A 16,675-nucleotide genomic window follows, 5' to 3' on the forward strand; every position below is an offset into this window, starting at 1 on the left:
GATTTGCAATTCTGGTTGCAGATTTGATCTTTATATTAGCACACAGTAGAAAAGTAGAAAGAAAAATTGGTTTCCAGCAGATGGCTCTCCTCATTGTATCTGACCATCTTGAAAATTCAGGTGATGAAGACTTGTTATGTGAATAGCTCATTCTAAAACCATCAACACTATAAAAACAACTTGGATGCATTCAACATATAAACTTCTGACCCCAGATCTGCATTATGATTGATTGATTTAAATTCGTGGAATAATATTTGTGAATATATTGCTTATTATGTACTATAATGTAGACACTTGTGGCCAGATTTTTAAAATGTAACTTATTTCAAAATTCCAAAAAACTATGTGTCTTATACTTTTGATTAAAAAAAAAATTTTTGTAGTTGTAGATGGACAGAATGCCTTTATTTTATTTATTTTTATGTGGTGCTGAGGATCGAACCCAGTGCTAGGCAAGCTCTCTGCCACTAAGCTACAGCCCCAGCTCATACTTCGATTTTTTAAAAATTATTTTGCCTAACATCTTTGAGGGATGTTTCAGTATTATATAGTAATTCTCTTAGAGTCTAATCTGTATGTGTTTTTGTGTGTGAGAGAGAGCAGGTTTCTTTCTTTCAATTTAATTCTTTTTACTTTGCCTCTCATTTTGATTAAACATATAATTATTGTTAAATAGTCAATTAAAATTATTCAGGTCTATATGTTTAAAAAATATAACAGGGAAATATTAATGTTTCCATAAAACAGAACAAGATTACCTTATAGTCATCAAAAACCAAAGATCTGTTTTTAAAAATAATGACAAACTTATTCTTAACAGAAATTCGGAAACAAATTTGGTTTTAAAGTAAGAGTAACTTTTGAAATGAAAAGTCAGTTAATTTAAACCAGGTGTTGAATGAATGAAGGGACCTTAGTCTTAATCACTATCATGTCCTCAGGGTCTAGCAAATGGTCATTGCTAAAGTCACACTGAAGGAAGGAATGATAAAAGTAATAGTTTAACTGGAATTCCACTTAAAAACAGGACATTTGATTTGATGATTACTTGAAATCCTTTTATAATGTGACACCAAAGTCCATGTTACTTCATTTAAAAAGAAATAATTTCTGATTCTTCATTAATTTATTTAGAAATGTTAGGGCCTGATAAGTACTGTACTGGCCAGATCTTTATTAGAAGCTGAAGATGGAAGGGAGATGAAAATTGAATATATTCTTTGAAGTCTTGCAGCTTTTAATGGAGAAGTTGGATGTTTAGATAACCCATCAAGCAAAATTAAGGGGCAACTGTGAGAAATTCTGTGGGTAAGCTAAGATCTGAATAATATATAGGAGTTAAGTGTCCAGGGAGATAATTATGGACAGAAGGAATACTAAGTAAAAATGGTTCTCTGACAAGAAAAGAGGACAAGTTAATGAAAGGCAAATTAGATGTGAAGGGAGTGATACAAAGTGAAGCTTTAAAGGGTGACATCATCTAGATCCTTTAGGCCAGGGTTAAGGATTTTAGATTTCATCCAAAGAGCAGTGCAAAACTACTATACAGTAATTCTTTGTAGGGCAGAGAATCTGGCAAGCAGGCCAGAATGGATGCAGATAGATTGGTTAAGAGTAAGTGTGAGAAATGATGATGTAGTTTGGACTAAAGTGATAGTGGTAGAAATGGGAGGGGTTAAGTTCTCAAATACATTTAGGAGCCAGGCTCAGTAGTGCATGCCTGTAATCCCAGCACCTCAGGAGGCTGAGGTGGGCTGATCACAAATTCAAAGCCAGCCCCAGCAAATTAGTGAGGCCCTAAGCAAGTTAGCAAGACCCTGTCTCAAAATAAAAAGAGCTGGGGATGTGGCTCAGTGGTTAAATGCCCCTGGGTTCGATGCAATAGGGCTTAGTGATAGACTGGATATGGTCTGTGGGAAAGGAAAGCTTAAGGGAGGATAGTACTATTCACTGAAATAAGAAACACTGGAAGAATTCTGGGGAAGAAAATTATAAAGTTTGAAGTTATTCTGAGGAATCCAAGAGGAAATGTTTTAAAACTTAGAGAAGTCTGCATTGAATAGGAAGACAGAATAAGTGAGAGAAAGAGAAAAGCAAGGGCCAGACTGAGCCTTGAAATAGTCCAGTATTTCTAAGGAGTATTCAGTACTCAATAGTATTCAGTACTTAACCACACCAATTGATCACCGAGAAATATTTTGGTAGAGTGATAAGGGAAGAAGACAGATTTAATGGGAAATGAAAAATGAATGCAGGTGAGGAAGTGGAGATAGTGAATATATATATATGTGTGTAATTCTTCAAAGACACAAAAGAGTAGAGTTGGAAGGACAGAGCTGAGTGAATTTTTTAATGAGATAATTTCCATACAATAAAATGCAGATTGCACATGTATAGTTCACTGAGTTTGGGCTCCTTGTTTTGGTCAGCTTTTTCACTGCTGTGACTGACCAGACCAACTGTAGAGAGGAAAAGTTTATTTAGGGGCTCATGGTTTCAGAGGTCTCAATCCATAGACAGCTGGCTCCACTCCTTGGGGATCAAGATGAGGCAGAACAACATGGCGGAAGAGTATGGTGGAGGCACACAGCTTACATGATGACCAGGAAGCACAGAGACTCCACTTACCAGATAGAAATATATACCCTGAAGCCACATCCCACCTGCCTTCAGTTAACACTCAATTAATCCCATCAAATGATTAATTCAATGATTGGGTAAGGCTTTCCTAATCCGATCATTTCTTCTCTGAATTTTCTTGCATTGTTTCACATGTGAGCCTTTGGGGGACACCTCATATCCAAACCATAGTAGTCCTACTTATTATCTGTATAACGAGCCACTTTATAGAATATTTACATTTCCCCAGAAAGTGCCCTTGTTTCTGTTTCTAGGCCCCTCAGAGACTGCACTGGTCTGATTTCATTGGCTTCTTTCACTTAGCATAATATAAGATTGACCTGTGTTTTTATTTTTTATTGATCCATCTTGTTAATGATTTACCAATTACTCTTGCCAAAGACTCAACTTTTGCCTTTATTTTCTTTATAATTTGTTTGCTATTTCACTGAATTCTCTTTATTGTATCCTTTTGTCCACTTGCTTTGGTTTTAATTTGTTCTTCTATTTCTAACTTCTTAAGTTGAAGGGTTAGATCATTGATTTTAAATTCTTCTTTTCTAAAGCATTTAATGGTAGTTTCCCTTAAAATTATGCTTTAGCTAAGTCCCAGAACTATTTTTTTGCCTCTTTTAACTAAATATTTCTATTTTAATATACCTACTGTAATATAATTAATTTACAAAAACCTGTACATATTTAGTGTAAAATTATTGAATTTTGACTGTATACCTATGAAATAATCACCCATTATATATATCTGTCACCCCTGAAAGTTTGTGTCCCTTTACAATCCTCCATTCCAAGGTAACTTGTTTTTACATTTTCTAGAATTTTATGTTCTTTTAAATTTTTTTTCCAATGTGACTTCTTTTATTCAGGACAATTATTTTGAGATTCATCCATGTTGTTTCCTGTGACAATAGTTAATTTAATAACTTTTTTACCCATGGTATAAATATACCAGTATTTGTCCATCCATTAACTGTTGGACAGGTGGGTTGTTTCAAATTTTGGCCTATTTTACAAAAACTGCTATGCACATTCATGTATAATTTTTTATATAGACATACGCTTTTTTTCCTGTTGAATGTCTAAGTTATATTGTTAAGCCTAAGGTAACAGATTTGTTTTCTTATAGAAGTTGAGTATCTTTTAGCTTTTATATTTTAGCTTTTATGTTTGGGGTTTTTCTTTATGATGCAAGATAAAAGGTGTAAGGTTTTTTGTTTTATTTTGTTTTTTGGCTTTTTTTTGGCATTTATTCCAGCACTGTTTGTTGAAAAGATAATTCTTTCATCATTGAATTGTCCTGAAACTTTTGTTGAAAATCTATTGCTCAGATAGGTATGGATCTATTCTGGAATATTTATTTAATTGGTCTGAATGCCTGCCTTTAAGGTAATCATTGTTTTGATTAGAGCTATATAAGTCTTGATATCAGTGAGTCCTCCATCTTTATTCTTCTTTTTATAAATTGCTTGGTTATTCTGGGTCCTTTTCTTATAAATTTTAGAACTACCTTAACAGTTTCCACAACAAAAACTGTTGAAATTTTGATTGGCATTGCATTAATCCATAGATGAATTCTGGGAAATTTGACGATATTGTGTCTTAAATCACAAATAGAGAATATCTTTATTTTAGGCCATCAATTCCTCTAAGCGATATTTTATACATATTAATATGTAGGTCTTGTGTATTTTTTGTCAACTTATCACTTAGTATTTCATATTTTTGATGTCACTATAAATATTTTTTTAAATTCAAATTTATCTTTGTTACTAGAATAGAAAAATACTATTTAACTTCAGTACATTGTATACGTCTGCAATTATGCTAGACTCACTTATTCTAGAAGCCTTAGGATTTTCTGTACAGACTATGTAAAATGCCAACTAGTAAATATTTTAGGTTTTGTAGGCTATGTATGGTTCCTTTTTGTGTATTCTCCACTGGCTTTCTTTTTTAAATTCATCTAACCCTTTCAAAATAAAAAAATTTTCAGGGGTGGGGGTGGGTACTGGGGATTGAACTTGTGTGCACTCAACCACTGAGCCACTTCCCCAGACCTATTTTGTATTTTATTTAAAGATAGGGTCTCACTGAGTTGCTTCCCACCTCACTCTTGCTGAGGCTGGCTTTGAACTAAACATCCTCCTGCCTCAGTTTTCCCAGCAGCTGGCTGTTATGCCACCGTGCCTGGCAAAATAAAAACATTTTTAACTTATGGCCTGTAGAAAAACTGACCAAAGTTCCCTGGAAGATCTCAACAGGAATGCATACAGGATTTCTTTTCAGTTTCTTTTTTCTTGATCTTTTGAGATAATATATTTTTCTTTTAGTCTATTAATGTGACGAATAACATTGGCTGATTCTCAAATATTAAGACAAACATATTCCTGGGATGAACCTCACTTGAGATGTATCGTTATCCCCTTTATATAATATTAGGTTAAATTTGTGAAAATCTGCAGGCCTGTAAACTCAGTGACTCGGGAGACTGAGGCAAAAGATGGCGAGTTCAAAGCCAGCTCAGCATAGGCAGGCGCTAAGCAACTCAGTGAGACCCTGTTTCTAAATAAAATGCAAAATAGGGCTGGGGATGTGGCTCAGTGGTCAAGTGCCTCTGAGTTCAATCCCAGGTACCAAAAAAATATTGTGAAAATTTTAAAGACCTTTTTGTTTTTTAATATATGTACATATGGGAACATACTTTTAGTCTGTAGTTGGTATGTGTGTGATTGCATTTGTGGTGCTGGGGATTGAACCCAGGGCCTCTTGCATTTTAGGCCAAAACTGGACCAATCAGCTACATCCTCCAGCCCTTGTTTTACTTTTCTTATAAATTCTTTCTCATCTATAGTTTATTTGTAAAAGATTATTGTTTTTGTTTTGGTATAAGCATATAAGTTATGTCATGGAATTAATTTCCAACTTGTTTTTCTGGAAAAGCTGAACTTTCTGAAAAAGCTTTTGTAGAGTTATGTTTTTCTTTGCATGTCTGGTATAGTTCACAAGTGAAGCCATATGGACCTATGGTTTTCTTGTGGAACTATTTTAAAATTCAAATTCAATTTATTCAGTAGTTAAAGAAGCATTCTATATAGAAGCTATTGTATTTTCTTGTTTTTGGTGTTTCCATCTTGCAAAGAATCTGTTCATTTTACCTATGTTGTTAAATTTGTTGGCTTGAAGTTTTTTTTTATACTATTTTTCCTTATTATCCTTTGAATATTCCTCTTACATTCTTATTTTTGATTGTACCCCCCCAGCTTCTTCATTCTTTTTTTATTGGTAATTGGCTTCTTATCAGTCTCCCTAAAGACTTACTAATTCTGATTTCATTGATTTTTATCTATTTTGTGTCTCTTTATGATTTATGTTTTTTATTATTTCCTTCTCTTTATTTTGGGTTAAATTTGTTCTCATTTCTTAAAGTAGTGGAGTCTGCTGAAATGAAACCTTTTCTAATGTAAGCATTTAATCCTAAAAATTTTCCTCTGTGCATTCCTACATCCCATAAACTAAAATTATTCATCCTATTTTGAATACTTTCTAATTTTCCCCTTTGACTCATAAATTATTTAGAAATTTGCCATTTTATTTCTAAATGTTTTGGGATTTTCCTTAACCATCCTTATTGATTTCTAATTTAATTATATCATGGACAGAGAATATATATGGTCTCATTTATATCACTGTAAATTCATGGAGACTTTTGATTCAAAATTAATGGCTTAAATTGATAACTATTCCATGTGTCCTTGAAAAGAATATGCATTTTGCATTTATTGGGTGGAAAAGTCTATAAATGTCAAATATGTCAAGTTATTTAATGGTGTGATTCAAGTTTTCTGTATCTTTACTTCTTCTATCAAGGATTAAGAGAGGTACTGATTCTAAGTATACTTGTATATATACATATATATAATATGTCTGTTTCTTCTTCTAGTTTTATTAATATTTGCATCATATATTTTGAAACTCCAATGATGCTCTATTACTATGAATATTAACATTCAGATTGTATGTCTTCCTGATGAACCGACCCCTTATAGTATTATAACTTTTATTTCCTGGTAGTAATAGACTGTGTTCTGATATTATTTTATTTGATATTTAAGCAACTCAGGTTTTATGTTAATTGTTAGCATTATCTTATTTTTTCCATCCTTATAATTCCTTTGTTTCTTCTTATAGACAGCATATAATGGAGCTTTGTTTTCTGTTTGTTTTATTTTGTTTTTTTGTACCAGGGATTGAGCCCAGGGGTGCTTAACCACTGAGCCACATCCCCAGCCCTTTAAAATTTTTTTTTGAGATGGGGTCTTGCTAAGTTGCTTAGGACCTCAGCCTCCCAAGCTGCTGGAATTATAGGCATGCCACCATGCCTGGCTTGTTTTTAAAATCTGACAATCTCTAACTTTTTAATTAGGGTACTTACACCTTTGCATTTAATGTGATTATTAATAAGGTTGGAATGAAATCTATTAACTAGCTGTTTGTTTTTATTCCTTATGTTCTTTTTTAAAATTAACTTTAAAAAAATGATCTCCCTTTTTGTCTCATCTCCACTTCTGTGTGTGCATTTTAGCATTCATTATATACATTTTTAACTTATCAGGTAATATAGAATTTTATGAATAATGTAAGCCTTTTAGCAGTATACTTTCTTTACACTATCCTTTCCTTTTTGCTACTAAGTAAATTTAAACATTTAAATTGTGGCAAACTACAAATGAAAATAACCCTTTTAAACATTTTAAAATGAGGTATTGTTATATATATTCATATCGTTGTGCAACCAATAACCAGAACTCTCTGCATCTTGCAAAAACAAACCCTGTAGTTCCCTCTTGCCCTCATCCCAGCCCTTGGCAAGCACCATTCTGCTTTCTGACTCTTCCTCACATGAATGAAATCATACAGTAGTATTTGTCTTCCTGTAACTAATCGACTTCATTTGACGTAGGTACTCAAAGTTGACCCATGTAGCATGTGTCAGAATCTGATTGCTTTCTAAGGTGCAAAAATAATCCATTATATTTATAATACCACATTTTGTGTGTTCATGTGTCAATGAATACTTGGGTTGTGTCCAACTTTTTGGCTGTCCTCAGTAGTACTGCTATGAACAAGGTCTACAAATATCTGAAACTGCTTTCAATTCTTTTAAGTGGAATTACAGGATCAGAGAAAATTATTTTTGAATTTTTTTAGGAACTGCTATTGTTTTTGATAGCAGCTGTATCATTTTACATTCCCACTTAGAGTGTACAAATTTCCCAATTTCCCCAGATCCTTGCCAATACTTCCTATCATCTACTTTTTTTTTCTTTTTTTAAATAGTAGTCATCCTAATGGGTTTGAGGCTTTATTTCATTGTGGTTTTGATTTTAATTTTCCTAATTATTAATTAAAAGATGCAGAACATCTTTTCATGTGCTTTTTAGCCCTTCATATGTATTCTTTAGAGAAATATATATTACAATAATTTAATGAAAGTATTATTATACTTTTAATGTCACATAGCCAAGAAATCCTTGCCACATCCCATATTATGATCTTTTCCTCCTGGGTTTCTTAGAGTTTTATAGCATTAGCTCTTATTCTTAAGTCTTTGATTCACTTGAGTTAATTTTTGCATAGTATGAGATCAGGAAAGAATTCTTTTGCATGTGCATATTCAGTTCCCCAGCACCACTCTGTTAAAGAGACTATCTTTTCCCATCTTCTTCTTTTTTTTTTTTTTAAATCTATTGACCATATATGTGAGGGTTTGTTTCTAAGATTTATTCTATTCTATTGATCCGTATGTCTGTCTTGATGCCAGCACCACATTGTTCTAATATTGTACCTTTGTAGTAAGATTTGAAATCAAGAAATGTGAGACCTTTATCTTTGTTCTCTTTCAAGATTAATTTGGTTATTTGGGGTTCCTTGAGGTATCCTACGAATGTAAAGAAAGATTTTTCTATTTCTATAAAAACCACTACTGTGATTTTAATAAAAACTGAATTTAATCTGTAGATCTCTTTGGGTTACTACTGACATCTTAACAATATATTAAGCCTTTCAATCCATAAACACATGTCTTCCCATGTATTTGTCTTTAGTTTCCTCCAGCATGTAAGTCTTTTACCTTCTTTTTTAAGTTTATTCCTTAGTATTTTATTCTTTTTGATGGTATTTTAAATGGAATTGTTTTCTAAATTTCTTTTTTGGAATGTTCATTGTTAGTATATAGAAACAATTCATTTCTGACTTTACTGAATTCATCTATTAGTTATGATAGTTTTTCCTTATGGTTTTCTACATATAAGAACATGTTGTTTATGAACAGCAATGTTACTTCTTCCTTTCCAATTTGGATGTCTTTCTTCTTCTGTACTAATTGGTCAAGTTACAACTTATAGTACTATGTAAAGCAGAAGGGACATAAATTGGTGCCTTTCTCTTGTTCCTGATCATAGCTTTTGGGCTTTTCACTATTGGGTATGATATCAGATGTGGTCTTTTCACGTACAGCCTTCTGTTTCATGTAGAGATAGTTTCCTTCTTTCCGGGCTTTTAATTTTTTAATCACGAGCTTTTGAATCTTGTCAAATACTTTTTTGGCATCAATTCAGATGACAATATGGGGTTTCTCCATTCTGTTAATATGGGAATGAACCTTCTGGTAGACATTGATTTTTGAATGTTTAATTATCCTTGCATTCTAGCAATAAATTCTATTTGGTCACCATGTATAATTCTTTTAATGTGATCAGGGATGTTGGCTTATAGTTTTCTGTAGAATACAGAAGTGTTCTATTCAATTCTAGGGAAGTATTTAAGGATAGATGGTGTTAATTCTTCTCTAAATGTTTGGTAGAATTCACAAGTGAAGCCAGACAGTTCTGGACTTTTATTTATCAGAAGGTTTTTGATACTCATTCAGTATTCTTACTAATTATAGGCCTATTCAGAATTTATATTATTCAGTTTTGGTAGGCTGAGTTTCTAGAATTTTTAATTTCATTTTGGCTATCCAAATGTTGGCTACACTGTTCATAGTATTTTTATGATACTTTCTATTTCTGTAAAATTGGTTGTATTGCCCCCTCTTTCATTTCTGATTTTAGGTATTTGAATCCTCTTTATCTTTTCTTCATCAGTCTACCAGAAGGTTCATTAATTTGTTAATCTTTCCAAAGCACCAACTGTTTCATTTGATTTTTTTTATTCTCTTATTTCTGCTCTCATGTTTATTATTCTCCATTTCTGCTAGCTTTGAGGTATTTCTGGTTCCTTAATAATTAAGTTAGGTTGGTTTGGGATCTTCTCCATTCTTAATATAAGCATTACATTATTAGTATTAGCAATGTTTATACTCTATCTTATACATTTTGGTGTATTGATTTTCTAATTTCCATAGTTATATCTTCTTTGACCCACTGGTAGTTTGATTGTGCTATAAAGTTTGAATCCTGAATGTCCCCCAAAGGCTCATGTGTTGAAGACTTGTTGGTGGCCCATGAATCTATGGGCATTAGTGGAGACAGGGCCTATGGAAGGAAGTTAGGTCATTGGGGCATGCCCTTGAAGGGGATATTGGGACTCTAGCCCTTTCTTCTTGTTGCTTCCTGGCTGCACTGAGGTGAACAGGCTGCCTCTGCCCTGTACCTCCTGCTGTTATGTACTGTGCCCAAAGCACCAGGACCAGGTGATCATGGACTAAAAACCATGGGCCCAAATTAATTGTTGATCTCAGGTATTTGGTCATAGTGATGAAAAGTTGACTGATACAGGATTGTGTTGCTTAATTTGTGGATTTTCCAGTTTTTCTAATTTCATTCCAATAATTCAGCATTTTAAAATTTATTAAGACTTTTTTTGTGGTCTGTGATAATCTATCCTAGAGAATGTTCCATCTGCACTTGAGAAAACTACCCATTGTTGGGAAGAGTTTATTCTTCTTTGGTCTAGTTGCTTTGTAGTAGTCAGAAAATAAACAAGGAAACAGGGGACCTGACTACTACAAAGCAACTAGACCAAAGAAGAATAAACTCTTCCCAACAATGGGTAGTTTTCTCAAGTGCACATTTTCTATCTAGTGGTTATATCTATTATTCAAAGCAAGGTACTCATGTTTTCTACTATTATTGTAGAGTTGTTTCTTTCTTTAAATCTCCTATAATGTTTGCTTCATATATTTAGGCACTCTGATATTTGATGCATAAATATTTATTATAACAGTTTTGACTTAGTCTATTTTCCCTTCCTTCCCAGAGAAGGAAATGGGAATTGGCTGTACCAGGGAGGATGTGGGGAAAAGGCAAACAAACACCATGTGATGTCTGCCCATCTTATATGTGGCTTTTGCTTGATTAGGCATTTTCTTCATTGCTGCCTAATTGACTTCTAGAGTTCTCACAAAACTACTTAGGCCTGGAGCTTCCTAATCTGCCATCTTTCTAACATCACTTTTTTCTTTTTTTAGATGTTGATAGACTTTTATTTTATTCATTTATTTATATATGGTGCTGGAAATCGAACCCAGTGCCTCACACATGTCAGGCAAGTGCTCTACCACTGAGCCACAAACCCAGCCCTTACTAATATCACTTTTAAAGAGTGTTTTTTTTTCCTAAAGAAAAAGTATACCTGAGTGTGGCTGTGCATGCCTGTAATCCCAGCAATTCAGGCTGAGACAGAAGGCTTGTAAACTCAAAACCAGCCTCTGCAACTTAGTTCCTGTCTCAAAATAAAAGGGAAATTGGGATGCTCAGTGGTAGAATGCCCCTAGCTTCAATACCCAGTGCCATGGTGGTGGTGGTGGGGAAGCCTATACTTACTGCACTTTACTTTTTCTACCTTTTTAAAATGTGTTTACATAAATAATAGCAGACTTGTCTGTCTTGCAGGGACCATGAGTTCCTAAATGGCATTAGGGTGTGTGTACTGGCCTGGAGTAAATGGGACATCTGCAGCGGGTCTGCTCTTAGTGCCCCCAATACCACCACAGCCAAGGAGAACTATAATGGTGGAATATATAAATCATGTAATGTTTACTACGAAGAAGGTTTACTGGCAAAATTAAAAGTATCAGTGATTTCCTTTTGGTATCATTTTATTATTATATGAAAGAGTAAACATTTCAGTATTTCAAATACAGAGAGATTATGTTCACTGATTCTCTTTTGCATTGTGTAAGACAATTTTACTATGATGTAGTCTCCCTTATGAGCAGTGCATGAATTCTCTGCTAAGTTTTTAGACTATACCTTTTCCCTTAAACAGGTTCCCAAGAACCTTATCCTATAAAGATGTATGTATGTATGTATGCATGCAGATTTCAAGGGCTTTTTAAAGGATTCCCACAAAGAAATTTGTACCATCCTGGCAGTACTGTTAGTCCAACAAGACTACTGTTTTTGTTTGAGGTCTATCCCTGTGAACCCATGAACTGATTAAGTACATTCAGGAAAAACTAGGTGAATGAGGTCTTCAACCAGTATATCCTTTAAAGATCATATTTTTTGCTTAGTAGTGATTACTCATCTATGCCTTGAAATGTATTTTTGGGGTTCAAATATTTGTTAACAGTCCAGAGTTCATTCAATACAAGTTTTTAATATGACCTGATCATGATTTAAAGCTATCAAATTCCAGTAATTTGGTAATACATTAAAAATAATTTTTATTACTGATGTGAAATAAAAGAATTACATACTAGAAATTTTTCTTTTGTAGGATATAGCAAATGAAGAACACAAAAAAATTGAAATGTTAAAATCAGAAAACAAGAAGCTAGAAAAACAAAAAGGAGAATTAATGATAGGGTTTAAGAAACAATTAAAATTAATTGATGTTTTAAAAAGGCAGAAGGTGAGTATCAATGAAGGATTATAGATATTATCTGGACCTTTGTATTAGAGTTTTACTTTGTTTCATTTTGGTATCCTTAGACAAATTTTTATCTAAATAAAATCTATTATACATAAGCTTGTATAATGTATCACGCAAGTAAATTAGTTACATGGAAAATGGGACTGGTACAAATATTTGCCAAATATAGAATAACAATAACTATTTAGATGAATATTTTCCTTTTCAAACCTTAAAGAACTTTAATTCCAAATCACTGTTGTTCCTTGCTCTTAATATGTAGTGGGAAGAAAGGAGTTCATAGTACTCTCACTTTCCTTTTTAAGGCATTTTACAATATTGAATTTTAATGGTAGGTTGGTTCAGTATTACTGTTGGGATAAGGAAGGCTTTTCAAATATTTTGCTTATTAGAATGCATGTTTCTCAAACTTATATGTTGATATCCATCAGACAATATTGATTTCTTTTTAAACAGATGCACATTGAAGCTGCCAAGATGCTATCTTTTACTGAAGAAGAATTTATGAAGGCACTTGAATGGGGCAATTCATGAATGATCTACTTCAATTAGTCTCTATAACTTAAAAAGTTAAAACTTTGTAATTTCACAAAAATCTTCAAAGATTTCCTAATTAGATGTGAGGATATAAAACTTTTTCTCATATGTAATTATTAATGAAAAAGGAAATATTGTATAAAATAAAGCAGCAGGAATTTTTTAATCTATTTCTTACGACCATTTTTAATTTTTTTCTTATGACCTTTTTGGTATTTTACAACTGCACTTAAAAATATTTTACATCCTGGGAGATGGAGCAAATGGTAGAATAGGACTCTCCAGTGATCCTTCCCACAGGTGTAATATTTGGCACCCGAAACCTACAGGCACTGAGGTCTGTCTGCCTACTGATGAGGTTTGTACATAATCTAAGGCTGCTGCGCTGGCTAGCAGACTTGTCTTGCAGGGACTATGAATTCCTAAATGGCACTAGGAGTCAAGGGGACATTTGCCCAGTTGGGTTTTACTGAAGTGGGCCTGCTATAAGTGCTCCTAATACCACCAGAACATTATTACATGGATGAAAACAAAAATTGTATACAACCAGAGATATGAAAAATTGTGCTTTAGAGTCTGGGGATATAGCTTAGTTGGTAGCGTGCTTGCCTAGCATGTACAAGGCCCTGGGTTCAATCCCCTGCACCACCACTGGGGGGAAAAAAAGAAAAATTGTGCTTTATATGTGTAAAAAGAAGTGTAATGCATTCTGCTGTCATATATAAATAAAAATTTAAAAAAACAAAACAACAAAAAAAACACAATTAGAGAAAATTACTCAGCCACAAAGGCCCTAAGAATGGAAGATCAACAAAGCAGAATCACAAAACAGTAGTAGTAAATGCTGTTGATAATCATCTGGAATGTTAATGGATTAAATTTTCCAAATAAGAGGAGCTAAATGGATAAATAACAAAATCCACCCGTACTACTTCCTGTAAGACTCAAGATGTACACAAAGTAAAGGGATGGCAAAAACATATTTCATACAGAGAGAACTAGGATAGTTATGTCAAAGTACAAGTACACATTAGACACAAACTAGATTAAAAGGTCATATCAAGAGCATTAATAAGAAACTGTCAAATATGTATGCACCTAAATACATATAGCAGTTTTTATTAAATGATCTGAAGGGAAAGATGGTATAGGACCTCAATGACCCACATTCAACAATGGATAAATTGAGAGAAAAATCAAACATTTTTATTCAAACAAAATTCCATCCAAGAACAAAATATGTATTTTTAAGTGCACTTAAAACATTCTTCAGGATAGATCACATTAGTCCACAAAACAAATTTTAATAAAATTACATCAAGTATCTTTTTTTAACCACAATGGTATAAAACTATAAATTGGTAATAGAAGGAACTTCAGAAACTTTACAAATACACGGAAGTTAAACAATATGCTCCTGAATAACCAGCAATCAGTGAGGAAAAGGTAAATCTTGAATTTGAGAGGAAAAATGAAAACTAAAGCATTTCTAAGGGAAGTTCAAAGCAATAAATGCATATTTCAAAAGGAAATAGTTCAAAACACCAAAATTGCACCTCAAGGAATTAGAAAAAACAAGCTCAATTCAAAATTAGTACAAGAAAGGAAATAATAAAGATCAGACATAAGGGAAACTGGAACTAGGAAAATGAGCCAGGTTGGATATCCCTACTCTAAAAATCCGAAATCATCAATCCTCCAAAATCCAAGATATTTTGTCTGACCTGATGGCCACAAATGAAAAACACTTAATGTGACAGGTTGTAGTTAAAACATAGTTATGCTAAAAATACTGTAAGAAATTGCCTTCAGGGTATGTGCATATGGAATATAAAATGTATTTCATGTTTAGGATAGAGTTTCACCTCCAAGATATTATATATGAAAATATTCTGGTCCAAAGCATTTCAGATAATGGATAATCAACCTGTGCAAAAAATTAATGAAAAAAAAAAGGTTGGTTTTGGAAAAGATTACAGTTATCTAAACTTGAACAAGACTAAAGTTGAATAAAAGATTCAAAATCAGATGAAAAAGACATTAAAAAGGATCATGAGACTAATACAGTTATATGCCACCAAGTTGGATAAGTTACAAGAAATAAATTTCTGGATGCACACAACCTACTATGATTGAATTATTGTTATGGTTTAGATAGGAGGTGTTCCCCATTGTTCAGAGATGAAACAATTGGATTATGAGAGGTATAATGGCTTAATCCTCTGATATGGATTAACTGGGTGGAGGAGACAGGTCACTGGGCCTGATTTCAAAACATATTACAAAGTTATATTAACCAAAACAGCATGGTACTGGCATAAAAACAGACACATAGACCAAGGTAAAAAAAAAAATAGCACAAATAAATTAATGCATTTACAACCAAATGGTTTTCAACAAAGATGCCAAGAATACATGATGGGGAGAGGACGGTCTCTTCAAAATAGTGGTACTAGGAAAGTCAGATATCCACATGCAGAAGAATGTCAGACCCTTATCTCTCAATATATACAACAATTAATTCAAAATGGATCAAAGACTTAAATGTAATACCTGAAATTAAGAAACTACTAAAAGAAAACAGTGGAAAAGCTTCTAGACATTGATCTGGTTAGTGGTGGCCAATTTTTTTTTGGATATGACCTCAAAAACATAAGCAATGAGTTAAATGGACTTAGAATACACTAAAAGCTTTCTGTACAATAAACAGTCAATAGTGAAGAGACATCTACAGAATGTCAAAATTTTTTTTGCAAAGTATACATCTGATAATATCTAAAATACATATGGAACTCAATACCAAAAAATCCCACTTTACAAATGGGCAAGACATAATTAGACATTTCCCAAAGAACACATATAAGCCACGTATATGAAAAAAATGCTCAATATCATTAATGATCATGGAAATGTGAATAAAAACCACAACAAGATACTACTTTGCTCTAGTTAGAATGGAGTTTACCAAAAAGACTAATAACAACAAGTACTGGGCAAGGGTGTGGAGAAAAGAAAAACTTGCACACTGTTGGTAGGAATATAAATTATCAGAGCCATTATGGAAAACAGTATATAAGTTCCTCATATATTAAAAATAGTAATCCCATTATTGGATATATATCCAAAATAAATGAAATCCATATGGTGAAGAAACATGTGCACGCCCGTGTTTACTGCAACACTATTCACAATAATCAAAATATGGAATTAACCTATGTGTAACAATGGATGAATGGATAAAGAAAATGTGATAAATACACATAATGTGATACTATTCAAACAAACAAAAAGAATGAAATGCCATCATTTGCAGTAACATGGATGACCTTGGGGACATTATGCTATCATAATAAGCCAGGCACAGAAAGACAATGCACGATCTCGCTCATGTAGTTTCTGGGAAAAAAGTAAAAAAAAAAAAAGCTAATCTCACAAGTAGAGACCAGAATTGTGGTTGCCAGAGGATGTGTTAGGGTCTGTAAACAAGTCAAGAGGCGCCTGGCATTTTGCCAGAGGGAGTGGTTTGTGAAGTAACGCCAGTGAGCCATTAAGTGTGGAGATTCCTTATTGGTTGACTGCTGTATTAATTAAGATAAGCTGTGTGTAATGTATATATACCCCT

At 33.2% G+C, this 16,675-nt stretch overlaps 1 protein-coding gene across 1 annotated transcript in view; it reads left to right on the forward strand.

The window, feature by feature from the left end:
* Nucleotides 1–13,050, forward strand: part of Tex9 (testis expressed 9) — a 41,717-nt gene extending 28,667 nt beyond the window's left edge. The window contains exons 11-12 of the mRNA XM_076848600.1: nt 12,361–12,495; nt 12,973–13,050. Coding sequence (XP_076704715.1) covers nt 12,361–12,495; nt 12,973–13,050 — 213 coding nt within the window. The remainder of the gene's footprint in view (nt 1–12,360; nt 12,496–12,972) is intronic.
* Nucleotides 13,051–16,675: the final 3,625 nt, after the last annotated feature.

The sequence above is a fragment of the Callospermophilus lateralis genome, chromosome 3 (assembly GCF_048772815.1).
Source record: "Callospermophilus lateralis isolate mCalLat2 chromosome 3, mCalLat2.hap1, whole genome shotgun sequence".
In the NCBI taxonomy this organism is placed as follows: domain Eukaryota; kingdom Metazoa; phylum Chordata; class Mammalia; order Rodentia; family Sciuridae; genus Callospermophilus; species Callospermophilus lateralis.